Source organism: Anser brachyrhynchus (assembly GCF_964034855.1).
Source record: "Anser brachyrhynchus genome assembly, chromosome: 3".
NCBI lineage: Eukaryota > Metazoa > Chordata > Aves > Anseriformes > Anatidae > Anser > Anser brachyrhynchus.
The window spans coordinates 113153807-113169261 of record NC_137696.1 but is presented as its reverse complement, the minus strand read 5'-3'; the positions used below and the strand labels follow the sequence as shown (position 1 = coordinate 113169261).

General features: G+C 36.5%; 1 protein-coding gene across 3 annotated transcripts in view; it reads left to right on the top strand.

Moving 5' to 3' along the window:
• NBAS (NBAS subunit of NRZ tethering complex) overlaps positions 1–15455 on the top strand; it is a 185828-nt gene that overhangs the window by 32611 nt on the left and 137762 nt on the right. For all 3 annotated transcript variants that reach the window (XM_080583780.1, XM_080583781.1, XM_080583782.1), the window contains exons 16-21: positions 533–658; positions 1984–2135; positions 2923–3057; positions 3327–3405; positions 4321–4425; positions 4671–4807. In XM_080583780.1, coding sequence (XP_080439906.1) covers positions 533–658; positions 1984–2135; positions 2923–3057; positions 3327–3405; positions 4321–4425; positions 4671–4807 — 734 coding nt within the window. The remainder of the gene's footprint in view (positions 1–532; positions 659–1983; positions 2136–2922; positions 3058–3326; positions 3406–4320; positions 4426–4670; positions 4808–15455) is intronic.

The following is a 15455-nucleotide window of genomic DNA, read 5'->3' as shown; positions in this document are numbered from 1 at the left end:
TTGTGCTCATGTGAGTGTTTACAAATAATGGGGAGGCTAAGCAGATATGTTGAAAGAAATTAGTTCGGTTTGTTATTGTCTAGAGAATGGGTTAACTTATACTCTGATATTAATGTAATTGACGTGCATATTTTTTTCACATATAATGTACATAAAAAGTAGTCCTATGACACATTTTTATCATGGAAGAGATGCTTCTTTTTCTTGAAGACTTCTCTAGGCAGTACTTTGTTTAGGACATTTCGGTTGTTCTGATGGCAAAGCAGTCAAGCCTAATAGCTATTAGAGTTTCCAGGGGGTGCTAATGTCATACTGGTTGCCTGAACTTCTTCCTTTTTATTGAGGAAAAGTCTCTGTTTTTCTTAAAGGCTTCTGTCAGATCTGGGTCTTATTCATTCTTATCTTATAAGCCATTCACTTTCCTACCTGCTTAAGCATACCCATAGTAATTATCCCTCTACCTGTTTCAACACAGAGACTTAATAATTGATCGTTTAATGTGGACTTTCATTTTCATGTGTTTACTTTTCAGATTGATAATGAAGAATATGGGGAAGCTCTGTCTTTGGCTCAAGCATATGGCCTTGATTCTGATCTTGTCTATCAAAGACAGTGGAGGAAATCGGCTGTTAACGTTGCTTCAATTCAAGACTATTTGGTGAGTTTGTTTTTGTGACTTTTAGGCTTTCTTTTCAGAATGTCTGTGTTATCTTCACAGAAGTTGAATTGTGTTCTCATTTATGCAACATAAATCGGTGGCAGTTTGGAGAGCTGTCCTGCAAATTCCATGTGAGAGAGAGTGATCTTGTTAATTTAACTGAAGGCTTGATTCAGAGACCTTAAAAGTTAATGGAAATCTTTCCTTTGGAATATCTTCTAATTTCAGTTAATAGCTCTCTCTAATGTAATCTCTTTCCCACATGTAGCGGTAGATTGTTTCACGGCAAATGAATAATAATTAGAAATGGAATACATTTAAATAACTTCCAGGTATTTTAGAAAATCATGCGGGAAGGTTAGGTTGGTATCCATAGGTATTGCAAAGGTTGAATAACAAAATTGATATTAAATCCAACCTGTGACTGGACTGTTTCAGTAGAATCCAACATGGGTTTTGTTTGTTTTAAAGAGAGTTACCTAACTCAGCAGACAGGCGTCATCAAAGATGCACAACCTAATCGTGCAATGATGTAAAATCTTCTATGAGATCAAGAGAAATGTCATGTAGTTTTATTTATTTCAAGTCATATATTAATTAAATGTCAAAATAAGATTTTCTAAGTAACCATTCTCCATATACTATGTAATCTCAACTAAAGATTGGCATATAGAGCCAATAATACTTTGTGACCTCTCTGTGTCTATGGTCTTCTGTGACAGAAGAGACAGATACTGAGAATAACTCAAGCCCCGTTGGGGAATACACGAAATCTATAACAGCTGTATCTTTGGCCCCAAAACATCACATTTGATACAGTATAATCAGGAGTGATAATAATGAGGGAGCAGAAATAACAATTTCTGTTCCTGTTGTTGTGAATGGTCTGATATGATCATTTGGCATTTGTGCCCTCTTCCTCCATGTAAACTCGGAGGGAATTATGTATTTTGCATTCTTAGCTTCTTTTTCTATTGGTGGGCTATATTCAGTGACCATTGATTTCCTTCAGGATGCAGTTTCTTGTGCTGGAGGCTTTTCTTTAGCTAGTAAACAAAGTCGTGTGGAGAGCCCTGCAAAGAGAATTAACTTCATTGCATTAACTGAACAAAACGAAGACCACATACTGATTGAACAGAACTGTAGATTATCGTTTGTGGGGTATTTTCCTCATCTCACTTTCTTTTTTGTTCATATTGCCAGTTACCAGATTAACTTGATGTTTTTTTAAAGTCTTCTAATGTGTTTCTTCTACTTAACATTTCTGTTTTCATTGCTCTGGATTGAAACATATAACACTAGGCCTATGCTTTTGTCTTGGACAGAGCAAAATTAAGAAGCGTGCATGGGTTCTTCACGAGTGCTTGGAAAGAGTTCCAGAGAATGTGGATGCTGCGAAGAAGTTACTACAGTATGGCTTGAAAGGCACAGACTTGGAGGCTCTTGTGGCCATAGGAAAAGGAGAAGATGGCGGCAGGTTTGGGAAGAGTGTTTTTTTCTTTTTCCTCCTAAATGAACTAATAGTGAAAATATTAAGATGCTTTTGCAGGGCATTGAAAAATTCAGTGCTCTGAATCAAACTATTCTATAGATGTCTACAGGTGTTTATTGGTGTTTATTCCCATTTTACCTTTGATAAAGTACTTCTATAATGAATTTTCTCTTATGTCTGGATGCCCGTTATCTTTTCCATTACAAAGAACTTCTGATGTCTTGATTTTTCTGAGAGACTGTTTCTGCTGTCTCTTCTGGTAGCTGCAGCTACTCCTAATGAAGATGTTTTATTGTATGTCTTGATTGTTGTGATAATATTTTGTTGTTTAAGTGGGGAGGGGAGCAAAGCAAAATGCAGTGGCAGGATTGGGTCAGTAGATAAATGTATGCAGAGACAATTCTCTTTGGCATTCAGTTCATGATGGAGGAATAGGATGTTCTCTCTTCATCCAGTCATCTATTACAATTGTAAGTTGTAGAAACATTGCCAATTTCAGTGTTACCTGTAGACTTTAGAAGCTTTTACCATCATAGTTGTGGGTATTTTTTTTGGAGGTGGGGGAGTAGAAGAGTTGCTTTTCGATGCCTTTTGTTTGATTGTGCTGAGTGTCTGCTTACAATAGCAAAATTCAGTGTTATAATTTTCTATGAAAGTTTAGATTTTTAGTCAAGACAAATAGAAAACTGTGTCAATATGCTTTTTCAGCAATATGTTCTTCATATCTTTTTTTTGTTTGTATCACTGTTGATTTGGTTGTTATGTCCTCCAGATTTATCTTACCAGGGGAGGTGGACATCGAAATTCCCTATGAAGACTTCTTGTCAGCAGATGAAGAAACAGATGCTAGAAAGGAAAAAGAGGCCAGGAAGCATCGAGAACTGCTGTTATCAGTAAACTTCTCAAAGTAAATGCAGTGTTAAGCCATGTTCTATTCAGACTTGTAGACTTATAACTACAGAGTTGCAAGAACATAGTTACTCTTATGTACGTTATTCGTGATAGAAAAGTGGTGCAGAGTTTTATTTGGTGTTATATTTTATCAAAGTTCTCAATTTACTTCACTTCTCAATATTCTCCAGTGCACCAAATCATTCGAATATATGGCTGTTGTCTTCATATGTATATGATATACAGTATCAATTATAAATGTGAAAATTCTTGCTTTGGTAACAGGCTAACACTGGAACAAAAAGAACTCTGCCGTAGCAGGCTGAAGCTGTTAATTTATCTTGATCGCCTTGAAACCTATGAGGTAAGGGAACTTGGTAACTGACTTAAGTTCTTTTGAATTCTCATTACCCAGGTACTCCTGTAACATTTTTGTCACATCATTGTATTTTTTTGTATGTTATAGTGTTAACATTCATAGTCTTGTTGAAATGTAGGTCTCTCACTTGAGAAATGTAAGCTGTTTTCTGTTCAGGCTACCTCATTTCTTGTGCTTCAAGGTTGCAGATGGCTAGCTTTTAGCTTTGAGAAGCATAGCTGGGCAGAAGCCTGTTTTGAACATACTGTGGCTGTCTGCCAGCAAAACACAGACTGTTTTCCCTTTTTTCAGGAATAGTCATGTACAGCATAAAGTGCATGTTAGCTGGTATTAAGTGCACTTGGCATTTACACATGAATATGACATTAAAGTAAAATGTCAGAGGGGAAATCTGATGTGTCTTGAATAATTGAACAGTTTTGAGTGTAGGAAATAACTTACACAACAACATGGAAGGTGGAATTGATGCAGGATTATTAATGCTTTGAAGCTCCCTCAATCAGTCTAATTAGGAAGTTCTATTCACATTCTCTAGTAAATCTTATTTTTCTTTCATGAGTTACAGAAGTGAAACTTTTTGGAATTGAAAACTGTGTTTTGCTTAGTTTTTTTAAACTGAACTTTGTAGTTGGTACGATTTAAGTTGTGATTTTTACCAAATCCCTTTGTAACTGATGTTGTCTACACCCTAATTCAAATAATGCAGAGAATTGAAAAAAAAAAAAAGTTTTTCATTTAGAGATAAATTAAAAAAAAAAAAGGAAAGAAAAACAAAAACTAACCCCCTCCCATGTTTTCCAGGTATAACGGATGCTTCATCATTGTATGATAAAGAAACACACTTTTCATGCTTTTGTAAATCTTGTATAAAAAAACAGTCTTCTCTAATATTTCTTAAAGGAAATCCTTGGAGGACCTCATGCAGCTAAACAGCACTATGATGGTGAATTCTTCAAGAAGTTCAGAAATCAGAATATTGTGCTTTCAGCAAGAACTTATGCTCGGGTATTAATATTTTACTATAATATACTTTTTTTGCCTCTTTGACTTATGTGCATGGAAACTGAAGAATTGGAGGGTGTATTTATTTGCGTTTATTTATTTACAATCAGTGACCCTGATCTAATTCTCCTTATTGCTGAGGAAAATCTTAGAATTAAGTGTTGTGTGATCTAAACTTACATTACTTGCTCAGTTTCAGTCTGTATCAGTCCTAAATTAGTTTCACGACATCTTGTTTTTCTCTTTAGGAAAGCAATGTCAGAGCCCTGGAAATCTTGTTCACTTTCCATGGATCAGCTTTGCTTCCACACAGACAAGCAATTCTCTCCAATTTCCCAGAGACTACTTCACCACATGAATATGCTTTCTTGTTGCCTGAAGCTTGGTAAGAATACATCAGTGGATATTAACTTTAAAAAAAAAAAATTAGCTCTATACATAAATTGGTTTCCATTTGTGGTGATCTGCTGTTAGTTATTTTCTGGAATCAAGAGAGCAGTTTTGTCTTTGTTTTCTGTTTTATTTTGTGCCATTTATGGAAGCTTTTTTTTTATCTCTTCTGGTTATTTATGAGAAAGCAGGGAAACTAGATTTACTTTTCTCCATTACCCAAAAGAGGAAGCATGTCCTTTTCTGACCTGGAACTACCTGTATTTACACCTGTAAAAATCTAAGTCTGTAAGTGGTTTGTAGTAACAGCCAGCATTAAGAGGCTAAAAATACAAGTGTTTAGCTCCCTGGAAGGAACTTAAATATTATACTCTTCTGGATTTGTTTCTAAATGCAATTTAACCTTTAAGGAGGCAATAACTTAAAATCATTAATCTTCTTGTCACTGATTGTTACTCTCCTTACAAAGGTAGAATTAGGAGAAGTCTTATATCCAGACTTTTCTATTCATTCACTTGAGTTATAAATGTTAGTTTACTGTCAATTTCATGTTAATTATTCATATAAATCTTCGTAAGTGTCTTTCTTGAACATTGTAATAATGTTCTGTGTATTAATTAAAATTTTGCTTCTAGGGTGTTTCTTTCAAACACTTCAGTTACAAAATTAGTTTTGAAATACATTGCTCAGTGCTTATAAGGAATTGGGGAGATTTCATTATTTAATATTTTGCAATAGGACTTTGAAGACTTTTTTTTTTGAAAGATACTTTTTTTGGAGTAGCTAATAGATACTTATTTTTTATTTGTAGTCTTCCAACATTATAGTTAGAATTTTCACTTTGAAGTTTTAACTGTGCCATTTGAGTAATTCTTCATGCAGAAGAGTTTTTATTCATATATTTATTCCCCTGACATTTTTCCTGGTTTATAGTACTTATCACTTCTACCTTTTCTGAGTAGAAATTAGCCTTTATTTCTTGATATCAAGTACTTTTTTAGTGCCCTTTTTATCATTTTGGTAATATTGAGAATGCATTATTTATGGTGTGAAAACACTTGTTTTATCTTTTTCTGTAAGGTGACAAAATCGCAAGAAGAAATTACTGCAATGTTTATAAAATTGGGATGATAGATTCTAAATTTTCTCTTTTGTTTTAACAAGATTTATCGTCTGAGAGGGAGGGAGGAAGGCTTTTCTGAAATGTTGTGATTTTTTTGTTGATATTTGCAAACAGGCTTTCCTTTTCTCTGAAAGGTTCTCTTTTTTGTTTTGTTGCTGTGGTTGCTTGGTTGGTTTGCTTAAGAAACTGACTTATGTGCTAGCGGGTAAAATGTTAAGGTTTAAATATTAAAATATTTCACCATTGCTCTAGTAGTGAAGATGTGAAGTTATGAGTTAAAAACTTAGTTTTGTCTACTGCTGAAGAATGGAAGTATGTAGTTTGAATCTTTATACCACTGACAGATTGGAGAGAACTTGGCAGTGCTAGGATCAGCAGATATGTTCAGGTTTGTGCTTTTCTGCAAGTTGCAGAGTAGATAACACTGTACAAGTGCAAAATGTAAATGAGAGCAAATAGCATGTACACAGGAAATACTCATTACATTTTTATGTATCTGATCTAACCTTGTTTCTAAAATTGTTAACCCTGTTGCAAAGCTGATTACTAACAGTATTGCTAGACACACAAAAGCTCTATTATATTAATGTCATAGTATGAAATATTTACTAATGAAAGTATCTGTGATTGAGAATAATCTACTAATGAAATAGACCTAAGTTTGCTTAAGTCTAGACTTGATTTCATATTAATTTTAGTTTTTTCTTAAATGGAGTAAGTTTATTTTTTTTTCTTCCAGTCAGCTTCTGAGAATTCACATGAATCAAAATGCATCCATGTGAATCAAACATAACTTAAGTTCTTGGTGATTGTAAATGAGTTTATTAGGTCTTTTATTTCATGCATTTTTTTTAAAGTGGGAAACTAGTATGAACAGAATTGCTGGCGGTCTGTAGATATGCAGTTTTTGCTGTGAATTCTGGTTTAGAAGAATGTGCTGTGTAGCTTTACTTCTCTGTAGAACAGAGCATGCAGATAAAATTTGTCTTAAATGAACTGATTGAACAAGGTTGTGATTCAATTTATGAAATTATTTCATTCCCACATAATATTAAAAACTTTCAAGTATAATAAGCATGTGAACAAAACGAAAATATTGCAAAAGGGAAGCAGGAGGAATGAAGTACTGCTGGGAGTTTTTCCTATATCCTGTGTTTATGGAGCACGATAAAAGATAAGAGGGTTGGTTACGAGTTAGTCTTCTGAGGTAGCTCCTCCTTTCGGAAATTCACCACTTTGTTCTGTGTTCCTACAGTTAGTTCCTTCATCTCTAGGGGAATCCAGATGAGGAAAAACTTGAGAATGCTAGTAGGTGCTGCCTTATCTGAGCATGAGACAAGTGAGATGGGGCAAGTAAGCACCTCTAGCTTTTGACAACAGAAAGGCATTCGTGTATAATTGTTTGCTGCACGACACTGCCAACGTGAATGCACATAGAAGTGCTGCATCTGAAGAACGCATTACCTATGAGAAATATTTTTGTAAAGATTGCATTATGACTGTCATTTCATTTTTGTCTGGTGCCTCGAGTTAAGCTGTAGGTAGTAAACTCAGTACTCAGGGAAAGAAATGCTTGTTTTGCTAGCGCATCCTATAGAGCATAAAGCAGGTTTTTGTCTTGTTACTGGCACATTATCTACGTTAGGGTGGCGTTAGAGTCTGGTGTCCCAAAAAACTTTAAGGCTCAATCAGTCAAAAAGAAGTTGGCATAACAAAGCTAAAAAGATGTAGAAGATTTTTTTTTTTGTCTTCTGGGCTAGGTTGTTAGGAAATGTGTATTTTTTTTCCTTGTCTGCTTGTAAAACATCTCAGGTTATAGATGTCTTTTTTTTCCTAATTTTTGCTGCATGTTTTGTAGCTTAGCACCTTTTGGTGATCACTCTCGGAACTGTTCAGGTTTATAGTGACTGATTTATGCATTCATGAGAATGTTTAAAAGGACTGGGAGTTATGTAACCGCAACAGCTCCCTGAAGCTGAGAAGGAATCTGAAATAGTAAGATGCACCCATGGCTCTACATGCCTGTCAACTTCAAACTGACATTGTGATGGACTGAAGTTACCTAGTAATGTGTTTTTGCAGAATAATGATTCTAATGTTTTTCTACTTCTTTCACTTTTCATGTTATTTCTCAGCTTCTTGTATAATGATGACTCTTGTATCTGTAATAGGTCTGGGTCATTGGGATTCATGCTCCTTCACAAAGATCCATCAGGTGCAGAGTCTTTATCAGTTAAGACAACTAGTGTGAAGGTTATAAAAGTTTAGGTATTCAGAGCAGTTGATAACTCTTTCTAATCTCTATTTAATAACTGTAGCTAGCATTCTCAGTTTATGGTTAAGGCTATTGCCCTCAGGTTTTTAAAGGTGATCTCGTAGGAATACAATGCTTTACTGCCATTGTAAATACATAACCTGAGTTTTTTCCTTTTCTTTTAATTTTCTTATCCTTATTACATTTAACTGTTATACTGTAACATTACAGTTCACACTTTAAACTCACAGAAGTTGGGAAATTCAAATGTATGGTTCCCTCAGTAGCCATAACTCTTGTATATTGCACATTTCACCAGTAGTAAAAACCTTCACTTTAAGATAGGAGAAACATATAGAAGTCACTTTTTTACTCTGAGCTTCTACAAATATTGTTTTTCAGTCATGGCTTACAGTGAATTTTTAATGGAGAGTTGTGAATGAGCTCCATTTGGCTGATGCTCTGGGATAGGAATGGAAATATCTTTTAAAAACTTGAAGTGAAGCTTTTAAACGCTGAAAAATTCCATGCAGTAGACTCTCATCTGTGAACAGTAAAATACTATGTAATTAAACTGGGAGGTTTGTAAGCAGTTAACTTTGCCTTTGCAGAGTGGTATCCTCTCCTGAATGAGGTCTTTAGTTATTGCCTGTGGCTCTGCAGTTTCAACAAAGTGATTCTATCTTCATGTCTTCTTTTCTTAGTACGTAATCAGTTTGATGACTGAACATCTACAGAACTGTTGAACATATACTACTAGTTATCTCATATTAGTTTTTCTTCTCTTCTGATGAACTGCTTTTGTTTTTAAAGTAGTTCAGAAGTGTTCATCTTTAAAAAAATTCATCCCATGGTCAGTTTTCTTCTTTTTGTTTGTATTCATCTGTATAGCACTACCATGAGATAAAACTTCTGCCCTTCTTATTTATATGCACTCCTTTATACTGAGGGAAAGAGGGGAAAAGAAAACACAAAGTGGTTCAGAAGTAGAGGGTCAATGTAGTTAATATTAATTTCAAGGATATACTTAAAAAAAAAAACCACAAAACAACAAAAAAACCCCACAAATCTCACCTTCTACTGAGAATTAGAAAAATCAGGTTTTGAGGGGAAGATTAAATTTACATGACAGCATTCAGTCTCCTCTTTGGACTGACTTCTGGTAGGAGTGCAGAAAGTTCTTGGGGTCTGTGTAAAAATTAAAGCAGTGGTTTGGAGGAAGAGAAGCTCTTCTGAAAACTGGCCTATGTGGGGATCTGTGGATCTTCAAGTACAGCTCGCTTTGGCTAAAAGGATGCTGCAGAAAGTAAGCTGGTGAATTATTGTAGGTATTAGTCTTTCAGATTTTTTTTAAAGATGAGAAAGAACTTGAGGCTATGAAGGGGCTATGGACAACATGAGCTGTTGACAAGGGAGATGGGAAGTTTTATAAGAACTGCTATGCTTAGGCAGAGCTGCCATTCAGAGGGACCTAGGCAAACTGGAGGAATGGACCAGCAAGAGCTCTGGGGAATTCAACAAAGGCAAAAGGAAAGCCCTGCTTTTCCAAGTGAAGAAACCATTGCAACAATGAAGGCTGGAGACTGACTGGCTGGGCAGCAGCTCTGCTGAAAAGGACCTTGAGGTTCTGGTGGACACAAGCAGTTTATGAGCCAGCAGCACGTCGTGGCAGCAGAGAAGGCCAGAAGTGTCCTGGTCTGCATGAACAGAAGCACAGCCAGGAGATGGAGCAGTCAGACTACAGCACTCGTTCAGCTGCATCTAGGATACTGGGCACCCAGTACAGGAAAGATATCAGTGAACTGGAGCAAGTTCAGAAGAGGGACATCAAGATGTTTGGGGATCTTAAAGGCTGGGTACGTTCAGCTGGGAGAGGGTCTCAGGGTTGCCCAGCAGCAGTTTTCTAATGCTTTACTCTATAGGATGTGGGCTGAACTGTGGCTGTTTGTTTCTAGACTTAACACGATTTTCTTTTTCGTTCTGGTGTGTTTGTGCCTAACTTGTCCTAGTTTCATCTGCCATGATGCATGCTGTTTTGCATGCATACTCCTGAACTGTACCTCAACTTGGCTTCTGTGTTATTCTCTGAAATTATATTGCTGTTATTGTCTTGTTTGTAGCCCTTTTTTTACAAAGTTTAGGATCAAATTTCTTCCACAAACATTTATTATGCGCTTTATAAATTTACAGTTCTAAAGAAGTATTTTCACTATGAGGTGGCAGACTGGGACTTCAGCTGTGTCTGTAAAGTAGCCCATTTTGATTTTGTGAAAGCTGTTGCCTCACAATTTCAGTTGTATATATCAAGGAAAAACACCACCACTGCCACCACCACCACCAAAAGACCAAACACAGCAAGCTTCTAAAGTGTGGTTGAATAGTGTTGATTGACATTTCTGATTTTTAGATTATTCAGTCCAGGTTGCTTTAGGGGGAAAGTTTCTTCTCTTTCCAGATTGTATAAGAGGATAACCAAATCATTAAAAAGTAAATTGATTTGTTTATGCAAAATCAGATGGCACGTTTTTCTCTGGTGGCAGAATTGCTTCAAAAGACCTGTCACTGAAACGTGCACGGTAGGAATTCTGAAGTGTAGCTAACCGTGGCAGCCAAAAGCTGCTGGGATACCTTTTCCACTATTTAATGTGGATCAGTTTTCCCAAAATGTTTGATGCTTTTGGCACTTTGTTTTAGGCACTAGCTGTGCTTCACTGCTGCTTAATTTTTCACATCATATGGATACTCTGAAAATGAAATGCCTCTCTCTCTGCCTACTGCTTTTGTGTCACGTAATATGTTGAGTAATGGGAAACCTAAAAATACCCGTGATCGATTCTGTAGTTGCATCTGCTAATTCATTACTAAACTACCCCATGTCTTCATGCAGTATGAAAAACACAAATGCATACATATCATAGCTGTTTCAGACAATGTATCTGGGATGCATTTCTTACTGTATTTCATCTGCAGTTCTAGAATAATTATAATATCATAAAATTTTCAGAGCCATAAGAATTGCAGAGCAACAGAAACTGGAATTGATTTTCCCATTGAAAACAGGGAATGTATGAAATTTAACGAGCAAATACTAGATTCTGCACCTGGATTTATGGACAGGTGAATGAGAGACTGGAGAGCAGCCCTACAAAAAGATCTGAGGGCTTTGGTCAATGGCAAGATGAATCAGAGTCAACAGTGAGCCATGGCTGCTAAAAGGGCCAACCGTGCCCTGGGGTTCATCAGGCACAGCACTGCCAGCTGGTTGAGGGAAGGGATTGTCCTGCTCCTCTCTGTGCTGGTGCAGTCTCACTTCCAGTACTGTGTGCAGTTTAGGGCATCACAATATAAGAAAGACATAAAACTATTGGAGTGTCCAAAGGAGAGCTGTGAAGGTGGCAAAGGGTCTGGAGAGGAAGATGTAAGAGGAGAAGCAGAGGTCCCTTGGTTTGTTCAGCCCAGAGGACAGCAGGCTGAGGGAAGGCCTCATGGCAGCCTGCAGCTCCCTCACAAGGGGAGCAGAGAGGCAGGCGCTGAGCTCTGCTCTCTGGGGACAGCAACAGGACCTGAGGGAACGGCATGGAGCTGGGACAGGGGAGGGTCAGGCTGGTTGTTAGAAGGATCTTCACAGAGAGTGGTTGGGCACTGGGACAGGCTCCCCAGGGCAGTGATCACGGCACTGAGCCTGATGAAGTTCAAGAAGTGTTTGGACAACATTCTCGGAAACATGGTCTGATTTTTGTGTGGTCCTGTGTGGAGCCAGGAGTTGGACTCGATGATCCTTGTGGGTCCCTTCCAACATGGGATATTCTGTGATTCCATGATTGCTTTCTGAGAAGACAGGCTTTGGCCAAATGAGTTTCTGAGTTAAACTGAAAAAGAGTACTTTATAAAATTTCCCTTGCAGATCCTGTATTATTTAGCCTACTTTTGATGCCTTCATATCTGTAAATAGTGGGATTATAGAAATAATTTTAATATGAAGTCTAAACTGCTTTACAGTGTACATACAGTAAAATACGAAAGCTGTTAATTCTGGTAAGCGTACAAGTGTCACCAGGGGTAAAAGAATATTTGAAGGTTCAGTGTTTTATATTGCTTATCACAAAACATATTGGAGATTATTTAAAAATAAAATTTAATAAAATCAGAATCAAGTACATTCTTCAAACAATTTTTGAGTGGATAACAAAACCATTTGATGGAAATACTACCTTATTTTGCTGTTCAGCATCTTTCCTATATAGCTTTTCTCTTAACGTATCAGTCAGTACTTGTTAAATGCATTATGTTCTATTCAGTATGTAACATGTAAGCTTTCAAATACAAAATTAGTATTTTCTCTTTTTTTTCAGGCAATGAGAGATAAATTTAAAAAAGGCAAAGATTCATCTGCTCCCCAAATATTTTGAAGAAAAAAATCCACTCTTTTAAAAATGTACATGTCTTTCAGCAAAAATATACTGTTTCATAAGTGTGTTGGGGTGAACTGATGTTTGTTTTCCAGTCTGGATCAATTTGCCCAGTTTTACAAAGGAAAACTAAAATAAATGAAATCCTTGGCTGAAAGAATCTCAGACAGTTCCCCTGAATGAAATGCTTGAAAGAAAGAAGAAGGGAAAAAAAAAACAACTAACCAAACAAACACAAAGTTGCCATTGGCAATAGAAAGAATTGTCCTTGGAGAGAAAAATAATCTGCAGGTTTGAATGAATGCAGTTGGTAAGGCACAGAAGCTACAATAGCATGGGCCTCTTTTATCAAAGCAAAGAATGCGAAGAGTTGGCAACCCAATGCAAACAATAGAGTGGAAAGAGCAATAAAGGAAAAATCAGCTCTTTTTGCAGAAATAGAGTTGAATACCTCCCTCATTTGTCAATTTCCTGAGCACTAATCATATTTACTCTAATGTTAAAAAAAAAACACAACCAAAAATAGACGGGGGAGGCGAGGATGGGAGAAACAGTTGCTGAGAGAAGAAGAAAAAAGGCTCTACAAAAAGAAACTCCTAGGTAATCTTTGTGTGGAGTTAGGTATGTTGCACCTGATAAATTTCTTTTAATTGGAAAAGGACACCTGCCTTAGTGACTATAGAGATCTGTTCCAGCATCTGGAATTTCAGGTGCCCACTCTGTTTTTAAGTACAGTCTTTGACCTCTGTGGAATTTCAGTTTCTAGATCAAAGCTGTAAAATTGCGTAGCATAGGCGGAGAGCCTGATGAATGCTGGATGCAGTAGCATAGACTGTGTGTTCCCCATACAGCAAGCTACTTGTGCATGCTGAATTTCCTTCCAGACCAGGCAGGCTTATGTATTCTGTGCGGTAGTTCTGATGTGTTCCAGTGGTGCTAGGTTTGCTGCATCTGTATTGTAAACAAAATAACGGTAGAAAAATGGAAACCCTGCCTCTTAGCATATACTTACTTACGTTCCTATCTCTTCCTCTTCTCAGTCTCATTTGCATTCAGTGCTTTTGGGTTTGCAGAATGCTGTGGTGTTTTAATGCCTGAAATCTTTCTAAACTTACTGTTTCTCAACTGATAGCAGTTACTATTCCAGAGTTACTCATATCTGCATGTGTTGTTGTAGTTACTGATACAGTTTTTTTTTTATTTTCTGGGGGGGGGAAGAGGGGAATCTGTGCTAAAACATAACAATCAGTTAAGAAAAAGAAAAAGCCTTGTGATAAGTGTTGAGATTAAAAAAAAAACACAAAAAAACACAATTAAAGAACTGATTTTTTTTGAGTTTGTGAAATGCTTAGGTACCTTGATCTATCCTTTGCTAGTGGCAAGACTGCTTTATTTCAGTCCTTGTGTTACAATGAGATTTTCTAAACTCTTCAGAATGAGGAGAGAAAGCAAGGAAGGGAGAATGCAGTCAAATAGGGGGCAGGAGGGTGTTGAGAATTTTTTAGAATTGTTGAGGAGGTGACTGAAATAAGCAGTTAGCCCCGTGTGTGTGCGCTTTGTGAATTTAGCTTGGAAAGAAACATGTCTGTTAAAACTGTTTTTTTTATAATTGCTTAATTCTACTAGGATAAGATAATTTACAGTTACATATTTTTTTTAATGTTGTTTTCTTTAAGCATTTAGAGAACATAGGTGCTGATTGCTGTTTGCTTCTTGGTGAGAATGCTAAAAATCTGAAATTACTTTCTCAATGTATTCCTATGATGAACCTGAATACTTTTAAAATGGCAAATCAAGCCAGAACAGAAAATAGTTTTGAAAGAATTTTTGGTCGCTTTTACATACACCTGACTCAAAGTATTTAACTTTTTCTGCTGTGAGAAGGGGAAAAAGATGGAATAAAAGTTTCCATTCAAGATTGCACTGCATGATGATTTTTTCATATAAATCAAAAAGTCTACTCTTCAGTATTTTGTGGTGAAGTCTCCGAATAAGCTTTTATGAAAAACTTTTGAAGTAAGCTTATAGAACTTCTTGAATTGATGTGTATGGGCAACTGTAGGTTTCAGTCCTGCAAAAACCCTTTGGCGAAACATGAGATTGGTCTTGCTAGATTTGGCTAGAAGGCAAATGGCCAATAGGCAATGTGAAAGGGGAGGGAAAAAAAAAAGTGGTATGGGCAAGCACATTGCCACATTTACCAGAAGTTTCTGAAGAAACTTTAATATATGGCTCAAATATTCCTGAACTAGGTATTTTCTAGACATATAACAGACTTTATGATACTTTATTCTAAGACTTTATATTTGTGAAACCAAGTACTCATTTTTTTATCCTCTACTGGGCAGTAGGTAGTTAAGAGCTTACATGTACATGGTATAGAGTAGTATCTACTCTTTTTCATTTTGAATGAGGCCCTGCTAGTCTTGTCGATACTTGCGATGTTGTAGGAAGTAAAAACAGTGAAATGCCATTTTCTATTTAAGTGACATGGAAAAAGTAAGCAACTTCGTTAAAAAAAAAATTAAATTAGCACATTGGTTGTTTTCTTTCCTCCAGCACTTCTCAATCTGCTCAGGCTTTCATAAAAGGAATGATCACGCATTTCTTACCCGTGGTCATTCAAATAGTTTGTCTCTGCACTTTACCACTTTTTCTGTATCACATCCTTTTCAGTAGGGAGGCCGAATTGTACATTGCTTCCTCACTTGATGGATTTTGGAGGTAAGGCGAAGGGAAACAGGAATTGTCAAAGGGAAAAGTCTGGGAATAGTAATAGAGTGAGATCTTCCTCAGCAAGTTGCTATTTTATTTCTTCACATCTCATATTGAGGGATAGCAGCAGCATACTTAGCCC